Source organism: Tursiops truncatus, chromosome 4 (genome assembly GCF_011762595.2).
Source record: "Tursiops truncatus isolate mTurTru1 chromosome 4, mTurTru1.mat.Y, whole genome shotgun sequence".
Taxonomy (NCBI): Eukaryota; Metazoa; Chordata; class Mammalia; order Artiodactyla; family Delphinidae; genus Tursiops; species Tursiops truncatus.
Genome location: NC_047037.1, coordinates 27,447,630 through 27,463,786, shown reverse-complemented (window position 1 = coordinate 27,463,786; position 16,157 = coordinate 27,447,630). Strand labels below are relative to the sequence as shown.

Here is a 16,157-nt window from a genome sequence, read left to right as displayed (position 1 = left end):
TATGGATATATACTTTTTTTTTTCTAAGAGATAAGGACATTTTATTTTTGACTTGTAAGAGATTGACAAGCTGTTTTCCACAGCCATTGAACTATCCACATTCCTTCCTGTAGTGTATGAGAAGTCCAATTACTCCACATCTTTGCCCATAGTTGGTATGACTGGTCTTTTTAATTTTGGCTGTTCTAATAGGGGTGCAGGGGTATCTCATTGTGATCTTATTCTGCATTTTCTGTATGCAGTTAAGCATCTTTCTGTGTGCTTATTTGCCATCTACATAACTTCTTTGGTGAAGAGTCTGTTCAAATAGTTCCTCCAATTTTTACTGCGTTATTTGGTTTTTTAAAAAATTACTGTATTGAGATGTTCTTATATATTCTGGATAAAAGTCCTTTAACAGATTTATGCTTTGCAAATCCTTTCTCCCAGGCTATGGCTTGTCTTTTATTCTCTTAGTGTCTTTTGAAGAGGAGAAGCTTTTAATTTTGATGAAATCTAATTTGTCTTTTTTTTTTTTTTTCCTGTTTTGGATCACGCTTTTGGTAGTGTCTTATTTAAGAAATCTGTAACCTAAGGTCACAAAGATTTTCTCCTGTTTTCTTCTAGAAATTTCATAGTTTTATGCTTTACATTAAAGTTTATGATCTATTTTGAGTTAGTTTTTATATATGGTGCAAGCTTCGGGTTGAATGTTATTTTTTGGGGGGGGTAGGGGGGAATATATGGATATTCAATTGTTCCATACCATTTTTTGAAAAGAGTATCCTTTCTCTTCTGAATTGCCCTTTGCAACTTTGTCAAAACTCAGTTATCTATGTAAGGGGGGGGGGTCAAATTTCGCGCTCACTATTCTGTTCCATTGATCTATTTAACTATTTTCACACCAATACCACACTGTAACAAGTACTGTAACTTTATAATTAGTCTTGAAATCAGATAGTGTCAATCTTCCAACTTTGTTCCATTTTTTTCAAAATTACTTTGGCTATCCTGGGTCATTTGCATTTCCATATGAATTTTAGCATTAGCTTATCAATTTTTACCAAAAAGCTCATTGGGGTTGAATTGAACCTATAAGTAAATTTGGAGAGAAATGAAATCTTAACACTGTTGAGTCTTCCAACCCACAAAACACGGCATATCTCTCCATTTTAACTAGGTTGTATTAAATTTATCGCAACAATGTTTTGTAGTTTTTAGCATATGGATCTTTGCACACTTTTGCCAGATCTATCCCTATTTCTTTTTTTTATGCTATTGTAAATGGTATTATTTTTTTTTTTTTTTTTTTTTTTTTTTAAAATTTTTTTTTTTTTTTGGTACACGGGCCTCTCACTGCTGTGGCCTCCCCCGCTGCAGAGCACAGGCTCCGGACGCGGAGGCTCAGCGGCCATGGCTCACGGGCCCAGCCGCTCCGCGGCATGTGGGATCCTCCCGGACCGGGGCACGAACCCGTGTCCCCTGCATCGGCAGGCGGACTCCCAACCACTGCGCCACCAGGGAAGCCCAATGGTATTATTTTAAAATTTTAATTTATGATTCTTTGCTGCTTGTATATAGAAATGCAATGATTTTTATGTATTTGTCTCATATCTAGCAACATTACGAAACTCACCTATGAGTTCTAGGAGCTTTTTTGTGGATTTCTATGTATTTTCTCCATAGATGATTATGTCACCAACATTTTTTTTTCCTATTCCAGTCTAGATGACTTTTATTTCTTTTTCTTGCCTATTGTTTTGGCTAGAACCTCCAGTACAATGTTGAATAGAAGTGATAAGAATGGACATCCTTATTTTGTTCCTCATCTTCTGATTGGAGAGTTTAATACATTTACAGTTAGGGTAATTACTGATAAGGAGGGACTTACTTCTGTCATAGTGCTATTTGTTTTCTATATGCCTTATATATTTTTGTCCCTCATTTCCTGCATTACTGTCTTTTAGTTGATTTTTTAGTAGTGAAACGTTTAAATTCCTTTCTCATTTTCTCTTGTGTATTCTATAGCTATTTTATTTCTGGTTACCATGGATTACATTTAACACCCAAAAGTTATAACACTCTAATTTGAATTTATACCTGCTTAACTTCAATGACATACAAAATCTCTGCTCTTTTAACACTCTGTCCCCACCCCTTTTGGTGGTTGATGTCACAAAATTACATCTTCATACGTTGTGTGCCCCAAACTGTTAATTCTTTTAAATGAATTAATCTCTTAAATTATGTAGAAAGCCAGACTTGAAGTTACAAACCAAAGTTACAATAATACTGGCTTATTTTAGACCAAGTTTTTTTTTTTCTTTAAGTGTATTAATCTCTTAAATTGTGTAGAAAATAAAAAGTACAGTTACAAACCATTGTTACTAGCTTTTACAATTTCCCATGTATCTACCTTTATTGAGATCTTTATTTCTCCATACAAATTTGAGTTACCGTCTTGGGTCCCTTCATTTCACCTGCAGGACTCCCTGAGCATTTCTTGCAGGTGTAGTGGTAACAAATTCCCTCAGCTTTTTTTATCCAGGAATGTCTTAATTTTCCTCTCACTTTTGAAGGATAGTTTTGCAAGATATGGGATTCCTTGTTTTTTTTGGCCACGGTGTGCAGCTTGTGGGATCTTAGTCCCCTGACCAGGGATTGAACCCGCATCCTTGGCAGTGGAAGAGCAGAGTCCTAACCGCTGGATCACTGGGGAATTCCCCAGATATGGGATTCTTAGTTGACAGCTTTCTTCCAGCCCTTTGAATATATCAGTACACTGCTTTCTGGCCTCCAAAGATTCTGATGAGAAATCTGCTGAAAATCCTATTGAGGATCCCTTGTACATGATGATTTGCTTCTCTTGCTGCTTTCAAGAATTATCTTTGTCTTTGGTTTTTGAAAGTTTGATTATAATGTGTCTTAGTGTGGATCTCTTTGAGTTCATCTTACTTGAAGTTGGTTGGGCTTCTTGGATGTTTGTATTTATATCTTTCATCAAATTTGGGAAGTTTCAGCCATTATTTCTTCAAATATTCTCTCTGCCCCTTTCTTTCTCTTTTCCTTCTTGGACTCTCACAATGTCCACCTTATGGTGTCCCATAGGTCACTTAGGCTCTGTTCACTTTTCTTTAATCTTTTTTCTTTCTGTTCCTCAGACTTGATAATTTCCATTGTCCTATCTTCACGTTTGCTAATTCTTTTTTTCTGCCTGCTCAAATATGCCTTTGAATCTCTCTAGTGAACTTTTCATTTCCATTCTTTTATCTTTCATCTCCAGAATTCCTTTTTGGTTTCTTTTTAGGTTTTCTATCCCTTTATTGATATCTCCATTTCGTTCATAGATGGTTTCTTGACTTTCTCCACATCTTCCTTTAGTTATCTGAGTATCTTTAAGACAGCTGTTTTAAAGTCTTTGTCTAGTAGATCTGCCATCAGGTCTTTTTCAAGGGTGATTTTTGTTTTTTTTTTTTTTTCCTTTGAATGGGCCATACATTCCTGTTTCTTTATATGCCTTCTGATTTTTTTGGTTGAAAACAACGTTTGACTCTAATGATGTGGTAACCCTGGAAATCAGATGATTCTCCTTCCCCAGGGTTTGATATTTTTGGTTGTTGTTATTACTTACTGTTTTTTGACAGTTGTAGGCTGTCTTTGTGCTGAGGATCAGCCCAAAGTATAAAGTTAAAGTCTTCTCAGTCTTTTTTCAGACTTTCCCTAGGCATGTGTGGTCACTTCTTAATTTTTCCCATATATGCAGTTAATTTTGAACGTCCTAGTCTTTAATGTCTGGCTCCCAAAAGGGGAAAAAGAGAAAAAGGAGGGGAGGGGAAAGCATGCTGATTGTTTAAATCCCCTGGAAGTTACTTCAGCCAGAGAGGGAGGGGCTTGCAACAATGAGAGGAGATGCAACAATGGCTGGCCACCTTTGTCTGCACATCAGTGATCAGAGGCAGTAACCAGAGATCAGAGCACAGATCCCCAATATTCGGAAGACAGAGGCCCTTTTCCCCACACTGGCTCCCACAAGCTGTGTGCAGGCTGCTCCAGGAACATGGGCACAGCTGCCTGCCATGTGGCTGGGGGTGGGGGAGGGGTAGCTCTTACTGGGCTAAGAGCTGAAGTTGACTAAACTTAACTGCACTTTATCTGTCCATGTCTTCCCCTGGACGTAGTCCGTCTTCAACAGACTTCAGTATTCCAAAATGGTTACATCAGACAGATTCTGTTGGTGCAATTATTGTTTAGGTGGGGAGACAAATTCCTGTGGCTTCCTACTCTGCCAGGAACCTTTGTGGGATGTTTTTTAAATCACAAATTAAACCTCTTTTGTTGGCATAAAGCTATTTAGGTTACTTGTTTCTTCTCATTTTAAAAAAATCTATTTTTGAATGAGCTTTGGTAGCATGTCTTTTGAGGGATTTGTCTATTCCAATTTTTAAAATGATCAAATTTGTAGGCATAAAGTTGTTTATAATATTCCCTTATATTTTCTATATAAGTTTTCAAAATCTATAGTTATGTCACCTCTCTCATTCCTGATAATAGTAATTTATGTCTTTCCTCTTTATTTTACTGTTAGCATGGCTAGAGGTTTATAACTTTTATGGATTTTCTCAAAGAAACAACTATTGGTTCAACTGATTTTCTGTAAAGTGTTTCTGTTTTCTCTTTAATTGATGTCTGCTCTGTTCTTCATTATTTCCTTTCTTATGCTTATTTTGTTTTTCATTTGTTCCTCTATTCCTAATTTCTTAATATAGCTGAAGTCGTTGATTTAAAACCTTTCTTTTTTTTCTAATATAGTGTTTAGTTAGTGCTACAATTCCCCCTAAGTATTGCTTTAGTGACATACCCAAATTTTTGAATATATTCGACTTTAATTTTCATTCAGTTCAAAATATTTTCTCATTTCCATCTTGATTTCCTTTGTGACACATGGGTTTTTTAGAAGTGTGTTATTCCATTTTGATATTTGGGGAATCTTCCAGAAATCATTCTATTATTGATTTCTCATGTAATTCCATTGTGGTCAGAGAACATATTTTGTAGGATTTCAAGCCTTATACATTTATTGAAGCTTCTTATACATTTATTGAAGCTTCTTTTATGGCCCAGAATATAGTCTATCTTGGTAAATGTTCTCTGTGCCCTTGAAAGGAAAGTGTATTCTGTTGATGTTTGGTTAGTGTTCTATGAAAGTCAACTAAGTTGAATTGGTTGATAGTCTTGTTCAAGTCTTCTATATCCTTAATAATTTTCTGCATATTTATTCTATCTATTAGTGAGAAGAGACTTAAAATATCAGACTGTAATTGTGGATTTGTCTATTTCTCCTTGCTGTTCTATATGTTTTTATTCTTATGTATTTTGATATTCTATTATTACATTTTAAAAAGGTTTAGGATTATTATTTCCTCTCAAAGAATTGACCTCTTTATAATTATGAAATGACTTCCTTTATTCCTGTTAATATTCTTACCTCTGAAATCTCCTTTCTCTGACACTAGAGCTATTTCAGCTTTCTTTTAATTAGTGTTTGCATGGGAGAGTTGTCTATTCATTTACTTTGAACCTAATTGTGTCTTTATATTTGGTATGTTTCTTGTAGGCATCAAATAATTGTAGTTGGGTCCTGCTTATTTTATCCAATCTGACAATGCCTGCCTTTTAGCAGAAGTTGTTAGACTATTTATATTTAAAGTGATTATTGATATGATTAGGTTTAAGTCTATCATTTTGTTATTTGCTTTCTATTTGTCCCATCTATTCTTTGGTCCCTCATTCCCCTTCTTCTTCCTTCTTAGATTAACTGAGTATATTCTCATGATATTTTATCTCCATTGAAAGCTTATGAGTTATAACTGCTTGCTTTTTTATTTTAGTGGTTGCATTAGGGTTTATAATATGTATCTTTAATTTATCACAGTCTACCTTTAAGTGATATTATAAAACTTCATGTATAGCATAAAAACCTTACAATAGTATTCTTCTATTTTTCCCCTCCCAGTCTTTTTGATACTGCTGTCATATATTTTACTTCCACATATGTTATAAACCCCACAATATATTGTTATTTTTGTTTAAATGGTCAATTATCTTTTAAAGAAATTTAAATAATAAAAAAACATATATAATTGCCCATGTGGTTATCAATGCTCTGTATTCCTTTGTGTAGATACATTTTTCCATTTGGTATCATCTACCTTCTGCCTAGAGGACTTTGGTATTTCTTGTGGTGCAGGTTTGCTGGTGGTGAAATCATTCAGCTTTTGTAGATCTGCAAATGTCTTTACTTTGCCTTTGCTTTTGAAAGATATTTTTGCCAGATATAGAATCCTAGATTGACACGTTTTTTTCTTTCAGTACTTTAAAGATCTGTACCACTGAATTCCCTTTTGCTGAATTAAGAAACAAGAAATCTGCTATCTTTTTTATTTGTTCTTCTGTAGCTGCCTTTAAGATTTTCTCTTTATTATTGGTTTTGAGAAACCTTATTATCATATACCTTGGCATTGTTTTCTTCCTGTTTCTTGTGCGTGGGGTTTGTTGAGCTACTTGATTACATCAAATTTTCACCAAATTTGAAAACATTTCAGTGATTACTTCTTCAAATATTTTTTCTGTTCTTTGTTTCTTTTCCTTCCAGGAGTTCAGTTACAAGTATATTAAGATGATTTAAATTATCTCATATCTCACCAATATTCTTTTCTTTATTTTTAAAAATTCTTTTTTCTCTTTATGTTTCATTTTGGATTGTTTCAGTTTGGATAGACTGTTATAGCTTCAAGTTCACTAACCTTTTCTTCTGCAGTGTCTAATCTGTTGTTAATCCTATCCAGTTTATTTTTCATCTCACCTACTGTAGTTTTCATGTCTAGATATTTGAGTCCTTTTAATATGTTCCATGTCTCTACTTAATTTTTGAACATATGTCACATAACTATTGTAATCTTTAATGTACTAGTCTGCTAATTCTAACATCTGCATCAGTTCTGGTTCGACTTCCATTGATTGATTTTTCTCCTCATTATGGATGTGTATATAGACTTCAATTCTTTTTTTCTATGGAAAACCAAGTTGCCCTCCAAAAATGTTTTATCATTTCCCATCATTACCAATACATGAGTGTTTGTTTCCCTCCCTATCCTGCCAGCACTGAATTTTGACAATCTTTAATCTTTGCCTATCTCATTGGCTACAACTATTTACTACCACAACGGATATTTATTGAGCACCAGCTATAAGCCTAGTGACAGACGGTGGCAATTCTGTGGTGTTCAAGCAGTCACAGTAGCTGCCCTCATGGTGCTTATTACCTTGTGGTGTTTATGTTTTTATTTGCATTTTCATTGATTATTAGTGACGTTGAGCAGCTGTTCTCACGTTTACTGTCCATTTATATTTCTTCTGTGGTATATGGCTTACTAATGCTCACTGACCAGTTTTAAGTTAACTGTTTGGATTTTTTATTCCTATGTCAGAGCTATTTATTTACTAAAAATAAATACTTAACTTTTTGAGAAATTAAAAAATGTTTTGTAAACAAAGACATTTCTTTAAAATAAATTAATATTTGTAAGTAATTTCTTTGAAGAAATGACTTACATGTTACTCAAACATTTTTTTCTGTGTTGAAAGTAAATAGAAATTGATTTTGGTTTAAAAACAGTAAACATTTTTGAGCAATGCAAAAATACAAAATACATATATGGATACATAAGATATACATAAATACGTAATGAATAAAACTTTCATATGTATCTGACATCGACAAATAAATGACTTATATTCTTTAGAAATAATCATGCAGATTACAAATGCCACTTTACTCTCTTAATAATGAAATGGAAAGTCAAGGAGATGGAACATTTCCAGATTAAATATTTCCAGCTGATTAAATATTTCTGGCAAAGCCATGCCATCTGTATTAGAAATGCCCTATATACAAGTCTGTTAATTTGTAATTGTCTAAGATCTATTCTTTCAAAGGAGAACGTGTCAGAATCCCCATTACAGAATGTTTGTTTACCCACTGAAGAGTAGCAGGAGTTCTCAAAGGTACATGCTACCTATTCATCTGGCTGTGTGGGTAATGCTTCCTGGAGCCCCAGGAAGGACGCCCTGATTGAGACACAGGTTCTATAACGTGCCCAGTTGTCTTTTTAGCATTAACGGTCAATGTGAAGTGGACAGGGAGGTAGTGGATCCTGAGAAGCATTTCAACTCTATGGCCAGGGATATGACGTGTACACATGTCACACGGCTAAGGGGTGTTTGCCCTCTGAATATGATGGAGGAAATGTATGTCCCCAGTTATGCTGTGCATGAATCAATTGAACAGTTTTAATAATGGGGATGATGACAGCAGCCAGCAAAGCCCCAAGAGGCCCAACCCACCAGTTCTTCCATTGGACCTGGGCCCCGGGACTGACCTGTTTGGTGAAGGTGGTCTCTGGCCACCTCAAACAAGCGCAGGTGCATGTTGGTGATGGGGTTGAAGGAGCCGCAGGCCAGGAGCACCACGGGGATTCGGCTCTTCATCTTGTCAGGCACATTCACACTCGCTGCAGCAGCCACCCTGCCTTCATTGGGACAAAAACTCACGTCAGGGAGTTGGCACCAAGACAAGTGTCAAGATCAGCGTCTCTAAGCCACACACAGGCCATTACTTCTCACTTGTAAGATGACTGAGGAGGCGAGAACAACAGTAACAACATCTACGGGAGGTTCACCATGGGCCAGGAACTGTGCCAAGCACCACACCAAGGTACAGCTCTTATCTTACCAAATGCTTTCAACTCAACCCTGAGTAGTTACTTATACAGCTCAGGGACCTTAGAAGCTGCAAGGCCAGGACTGGAACCCAGGCAGCCTGACCCAAAGACCATGTTTTGCCCATAACCTCTACATCCTCCCTGTGCTCTGATGGATCCCCTTGGTCCAAAGGCATATGTCAGATGCCCAAAATGTCATCTCTGAGAGTCCACATAAAGTCACAGGCCTCAGAGCAGAGCGGAACTTTTTAAAAACTTACTTTAAAATAATTTCAGACTTACAAAAAAAGTTGCAAAATTTGTACAAAGAATTCCTATATACCCTTTACACAGAGTCCCCAAAGGTTAACATTTTACCACACTTGCTACATTCATTCTCCCTCTCCGTATACACACACATATCTGTAATTACCTATAATTTTTTTCTGAAATGTTTGAGAATAAGTTGTAGACATAATACCTCTTTAAATACTTCAGTATGTGTTTTCTAAGAGCAAAGACATTTTCTTATATAACTGCAGAACAACGATTAAAATCAGAAAATTAACATTGCTACAGGACTATAATCTAATCTACAGGTCTTTTCTGATGTCACTCACTGTCTTTATCTGGGGCCCAAGCATTTTTTGAGAGGGCCAGGCCCAGACACTCTCCATACATAGTTCATTTATCCTCACAACAACCTTATAAGTGTAAGTAATATTATCCTCATCTTGCATATGAGGAAACTGAGGCTCAGAGAGGGACTATCATTTGCCCTAGGTCACACAGCCAGTAAGAGGTAGAACTGGGAGTCAAACCAAGGCCTAACTCCAGTGAAGCTATTCATGAACATTCCAGGAGGCAGTGCCTCAGTGGCAGGAGAGCCCCTATCAGCCAACCTGCCCTGGAGCCCAGGCTGTTTTCTGCTTTACTCTAACCTCACCCAGGTGCTGAAAGCTACAGGGTAAGGAGACAAGAGGGTGGGCCCAGAGGAGGGCTGGGTGGAGACTGAAAGGGCAGCGGCCAGCTGGGAGTGGACCTGCCTCCTGGTACTGGGAAGGCTTAAGCACCTCCTTGGGTACATAGAGAAGTTGTTCTGGCAGTGTTCTGAGCTATGGTGGTGTGAGGATAAAAAACTCTCAACATAGGTGGGCCGTGGTTTCTTCCCACTTCCTTTGAGGCAGCAGGGACAGCCCCTGCTGCGTGAGAAGAAAGCAGCCCGCGTGGCCGCTGCTGGCCCTGGAGGGCGGATCTTTAATGAGATAGTATTCTCAGAGTGTGCTGAGCTAGTCACAAGAGCAGCCTTGAAATGAGTGTGTCCGAAGAGGCTGGCCGTTTTCTACAACTGTTAGGAAGCCTTTCAAAATTCTACTTCGTTCTGACAAAATAGTATTTTTTTTAGAGCCCTTAAAACATGTAACTGCAGCATCTCAGGTAACCTGGGGTTTTGATCCATTTTCTCCAAAGTTCCCCAAAACTGTAAATTTGAACATTAGTTTGAATGGTGGCATCAATGCGATGCAGTGCGACGATGGGAAGGAGAACAAATGATATATAGGAAGCGTGTGTCTGTCTTTTCTTTCCTTGCGTGGTCACACTGAGCCACGCCGCTCTGACAGCGACTGACTCTGTCTGAGCCGCACCTCAGGCTGGAGGTCGCAGTGGGTGCACATTCCCAGGCTCAGGAACGAGGTCAGTGCACCTGCGTCGTCTGTTTACGCCAACGTGCTTCAACCAAACACCCTCCCAAGCCCAAACCCAGAGAAATACAATGATAGGGCTGAAATGGACTCCCTCCAGGGGTTCAGCAGAGAATACACCAGGCTCCAATCTGAGTGCGTCTCGAAGGTCGGATGCATGCCATAAAAGTGACTCATCTGCCCTATCATGTCATAGTATCTGGCGAGATGAAGCAAGTGTGGGGGACTTTTGCTACTGGGAAAGGCTTCTCACCAATAAGCATTTAATAGAGGTCCACCGAGTGCACAGCAATTGCAGCTGAGGGATTTAACAAGTTGAGAAGGTGGCATACGGTCTTCTTGGAATTTATCATTAAACTGGAGGCAAGGCAAACAGATCCCATATCCGGATCCCGCCCCCTCTCCAGTTTACCGCCTCCCACTTCACAGTCATCCCGATAGCATTTCATCCAGCTCCTCAGATACAACACGCAGCTCCTTTCTCCTGCTGGTGCCAATGCTCTTCTGACCACCCGAAACGAACGCCCTCCTCGCTCCTGCCTTCAAGGTGTTCTCCTTGGAGGCCCATGCCTCCTCACACCCCCACCACGCTAACTGTACCTGTTACTTTATCACTTTCTTCTTTCACGGACCACAGACCTGTCACTGCCTTGTTTCCGCGTCTCTCTTCCCCAAGTAGAAGGTGAACTCCTCCAGGGAGGTTTCTTGTTCATCTAGGCCCCTCAACTCCTGCAGGGGGCCTGGCACACAGGTACTCAGGAATGTGGCACAAACGAGAGAATGAGGGACTCTCCCTGACCAAGCATCCTCCTTTTCAGATGGCGACCTCCTCTCTTTGTTTCTGTCCCAAGTAGTCAATGGATTGGGCCTTCCATGGATATAAGCTGACCTTTCCAGCTTCCCAGGGGCACCTAAGGCCCCTCCCCAAGACCCCACTCCACCCAACTCAGACTGAAAGCAAACAACATATTCCTGCCTTGTTGTGTCATCTTCGATGCCAGGAGCCCATCAATAGGGATATACCAGCCTCCTGCACGCTGACACCAAGGTCATTCCTCCACCCTGGAGGTCATCAGCTGTGGCTTTGCCAGGTGAAGGGACTTTGAAGGCACGATTAAATTAAGGATCAGAAATGCAGAGGTTATCCTGGATTATCCAGGTGGGCCAATTTTAACATGATTAGGGTACTAATAAAAGGGAGCAGGAGGGTCACAAAGAGGAAGACATAAGGGCCAAAGCAGCGATCAGAAGGCAGGAAGATGCTCTGCTGCTGGCTTTGAAGATGGAGGGAGGGCCAGGACCCAGCAGGGCGAGAGGAATCAGCAAGGAAACAGATTCTCCCCTAGAGCCTCCAGAAGGACGGCAGCCCTGTTGACACCTTGATTTCAGACTCCTGACCTCCAGAATCATAAGAAAATAAAACTGTGTTGTTTTAAGCCAATACTTTGTAGCGATTTGTTACAGCAGCCATAAGGAACTCATACACTCACCTATTCGGGGCAGGCGCTCTGAAGTGGCCTTCAGCCTGGGGCAGGAAGGGCACAGGGATTGAGCCGATAAGGAGGATATGGAAAGGTGTGTCGGGCACAGGGACCAGCATTGCGAAGGTTCAGAAACCACCACTGAAGGTGGGCGATGGACTAACAGCACATAGATGTGGCTGTGTGTGGTGCACGCTGATGAGTGGGTGGCCCAAGACAGGGGTGCAGAGGGTGCAAGGATCACGCAGTCCCCCAAGGGGGAGTCTAGATTTCATCCCATAGGCAATGAGGAACCTCTGAAGGATTTTAAGAGCTCTCAAGTGCTCCCAGGATGGTGTGTCAGGAAGCGAGCCCCAGGATGGCTACCCCCGGGACCCGTCTGCCTGGCAAAGGTCAGGCAGTCCCCAGCTTCCCAGAGGATGGCCTTTCCTGCTGCCTACACTTCTCCTCAGTCAGCGGGTAATGTGATGCTGGCCAGTGCCCCACGCGTACTAAACTCTAACTAAGTGTGTGCCCCTTGGCCCACTTGTCACAGGCCGTTGCAGAGACACAGAAAGGAAAGGCAAGCCGGGAAGGTTAAGTGCCACCACTGCGGACTTAACGCGCTAATGCTCATCAACTGGGAGGCGGTTTACCTTTCCCTGCGGTGAGTGCCTCTAACGGGACCTGGCCCGGGAAAGTGGCCGAAAACATCCGTTTATTATAGACATAAAGCAGATGGACTTGGGCAGAATGGAAATGGATTCTACAAACATCTTTCATTACACAGACCTCTTGACCGGACTCCTCGTCTTAAAGAAAACAAGAGGCACGGTTTGGATTTGTGGGGTTGACGAGCACATTTTTCAGGACCCGGGGAGATCATTTCCATCTGCGCAAGAGTATCAACTTTTCCAGGGCAATCAACCTTCAAGTAAACTCCGGGCACTTTTTCTTTTCAACTTTGCCGGATTCACTCGCTGTTGCTATGGGCACACAGTGCTGCTAAGAACAAAAGCGGAGCCAGCCTGCTCCGTCGTGTGAGGATCCTCTGCCAGCCACCCCTTGGAGGAAACAAACATGCCAATTAAACGCTCGTCCTAATTATGAGAGTCGCAGGAAAGCAGGCAGCCTGGATCTTCAGTTTTGAGAACTTTCAAAAGATTTGGAGGAGCCCAAGGAATGGAACGAGCTCTCTTGCAATCCCACACTCAGGAGCTGGGACTGATTTCGACTCTCATAGGAGGGAGGAACTGAGTAACAGCTACTGGGTTTATTGAGTGACAGGCTAGGCATTGGGCAGAAAACCTTATACACATTGGAGCTGATTCTTTCAACACGCCTGGAAGGGAAGGGTTGGTGCTTGCGTTCTGGTAAAGAGTCTCATCAACTTCTCCGAGCCTCAGTCACATGGAAGATGGAGATAATTACACATACCTTCTGGGGCTGTCTTGAGGGTTAGCACAGTACCTGGCCCATAGGGGGTTCTCCAGAAATATTAGCTCCTTCCTCTTTCATTATACTGAAAACGGAAGTCATTATCCCCACATCTGCTTCCATATACCTATTCACCTTGTTTGAAAAAGAGCCTACCATTTTGTAGTCACCCACTGATCAAAACCTGGCAGGCTTTAGGAACACGTCAGCATCCCCCGCCCGACAGGCGGCTCCGTCAGACCAGCTTGAGTTGTCACCAGAGAAGAATGCTCCCCAAAAAGGCCACTCCCACATACCACTGCTGTGGTTTCTGTCTAGCTCCAACCATAACAATCAACTCAAAGCATCACTTATCCCTGGAATCGAGTTGAGAGTTGATACTGAGAAACAGAGGAATGAATAGTTGAATGTCATTCAGGTAGGAAAAACATCTGAAAATGAAGAAGAAACGTGCCCCAAATCGCAACCAACTTGCCAACTTTAAACAAAGAAGATCTAAGAGGAGGCAGAAGGTGAGAAGAGGTGCCTGGGGTCTGCGATGAGGAGTGCAGAGTAGCAGAGGAACATGCCAGCTATGGTGCTAGTGCCTTGGAGGTAGAGGGATAAATGAAATCTGGCCTCTCCCTCCCAATCTTTCAGGAAGAACGGATATCGAGGACACCAGCTGGGGCAGAGTCTGCTGGTGAGCTCCCAGCATCCACTCTCCTGGCTGGGCATGATGCTACATTCCCAGTGAGGCCATGTGACTAAGGCCTGGCCAGTGATCTATACGAATAGAAGTGTTGCGTGGGACTTCCAGGAACTCTTTTTAAAAGGGAAAGGCATGCCTTTCTCCTCTTCTCCCTTCCTCCTGTCTAGAATGTGATGGCTGGGGTATGGCAGCTAGATTGGACCCTGAGGATCAACTCTAGGTCTGGCAGAGAATAAGCCAAGAGAAGGTCAGGACCCTGAGGACCTGGACTGCCGACCTCCAGGTATTTTTTTTACTGGGGAGAGAAATAACCTCCTAAGCCACCATTATTTTCTATTTTCTGTTATATGCAGCGAAACCTAATTCAAACTGATATACTGATACCTAATGAATGTTTATGGAATTTGGATATAAAGGAATGAAAAGTGTATAAACTTTTAGAAGTTCCTATTGCCCCAGTTAAACCTATTTTATATCCAGAAACTCAAATAGATATTGTTTGAAAGGGAAAATACATCTAAGAAAAAAAAATTCTACCATCACTTAATTTTTTTTTTTTTTTTGCGGTATGCGGGCCTCTCACTGTTGTGGCCTCTCCCGTCGCGGAGCACAGGCTCCGGACACGCAGGCTCAGCGGCCATGGCTCACGGGCCCAGCCGCTCCGCGGCATGTGGGATCTTCCCGGACCGGGGCACGAACCTACGTCCCCTGCATCGGCAGGCGGACTCTCAACCACTGTGCCACCAGGGAAGCCCCATCACTTAATTTTTTCTATGAATTTTTCATGGGAGGAAAAGTCCTTACTCAGGACTCTAGAAGGCTGAAATGTGCAGCAATGAATTGGCTTTTCTGTAGATCACAAAAGCCAGACTCTGTCGTATCTCCTTACCCCCAAGACAGATTCATTATGGTGTGCTGTCACACTCTGCTTCGAGTGGGCATTTGCCATATGGCTTGGCAGTTTAATGGTTTTCTGATACTTGACAAAAATGAAGCACAATCATTTTGCAAGGAGTTTGCATTCCTAGATGGGTCTTTTCCAAATAACAGCTGTGCCTCAAAATTGAGTTACTCAATTTGCAATTTGTGGACACAATACTCAAACATTTACAAGTGAGCAAAACCTCAAACCACTTGGGCTATTTCCAGGCTTCAGAGTTTGTGAAGTTTTTAGCAATGTTATGAGTGTGCAGCTGTTGACAAACTCAAGCCAACGTCTCTGAACCACCAGACCCGGCAGGCAGCAGTGATGTCCTACTTAGCAGGCATGTGGAGCCGACCACAAACCCTGGGGATAGAAAGAACATGAGGGAGAGAGATAAGCCTCATGCCAAAGTTCACAGACTAACACCCTATCTCTTCCTCTCCACTCCCTAACCCATGTGTAGAGATGACACCCAAATCTATTGTCCTAGTCCTGATCTTGCTTATGGGCCCCTAGAGGTCCATGGGTGGCCACGCACTGGCCTGATAGCAAGCCAGACAGACTTGGATTCAAAACCAACAAGCACTTCCTAACGGCATGACCTTGAGTGTATCAGTCAGCAGAGGCCAGGTGAGGCACATTAACAAACAACCCCCAAACCTCAGTAGCTTAAAACAATGAAGGTTTATTTCATGTTCCTATACATGCCCAGTCCATGCCTACTGGGGGCTCTGCTCTGCCTCATCTTTGTCCCTCAATCCAGGACTCAAGTCAATGGAGGAGTCACTACCTGGAATATAGTCAATCACTGTAGCAGAGAAAAAGAAGGCTCTGGAAGGTCACTTGGCCTCAAATGGGCACATGTCACTTCCAACAACAGCACCCAAGTTCAACAAGTTAGAAAATGCAATCTGACTCTGTGTCCCAAAGTTAGAGAGCCAGAAATATTTGGTGAATAGCCCTGCAGTTATCAGCTAATTAACCACTCTGAGCCTCAGTGACCCATAGGGAAAATGGAGATAATTACACCTACCTCCTCAGATTGTCATGAAGATAATTGCTGTTGACCATGTAGGGTACTCAGAATAGTGCCTGGCCCATAAGAGGCTCTCCAGAACTCTAACTTTTCCGTGTGTCCAAAACAGAATTCATCACCTCCCACACCTGCTTCTGGCTGCCCGTACTTCTTATCTGTGTTTCCAG

At 41.4% G+C, this 16,157-nt stretch overlaps 1 protein-coding gene across 5 annotated transcripts in view; it reads right to left on the bottom strand.

Annotated features, from left to right (window-relative positions):
• Nucleotides 1-16,157, bottom strand: part of NMNAT3 (nicotinamide nucleotide adenylyltransferase 3) — a 116,781-nt gene that overhangs the window by 58,593 nt on the left and 42,031 nt on the right. For 2 of the 5 annotated variants that reach the window (XM_073803770.1, XM_019934260.3), the window contains exon 2: nucleotides 8,418-8,567. In XM_073803770.1, the coding sequence (XP_073659871.1) occupies nucleotides 8,418-8,526 (109 nt within the window). In that variant the 5' untranslated portion in view covers nucleotides 8,527-8,567. Of the gene's footprint in view, nucleotides 1-8,417; nucleotides 8,568-16,157 lie in introns of those variants that run through there. The other 3 variants (XM_019934261.3, XM_019934263.3, XR_002176189.3) reach the window with 2 other exon arrangements.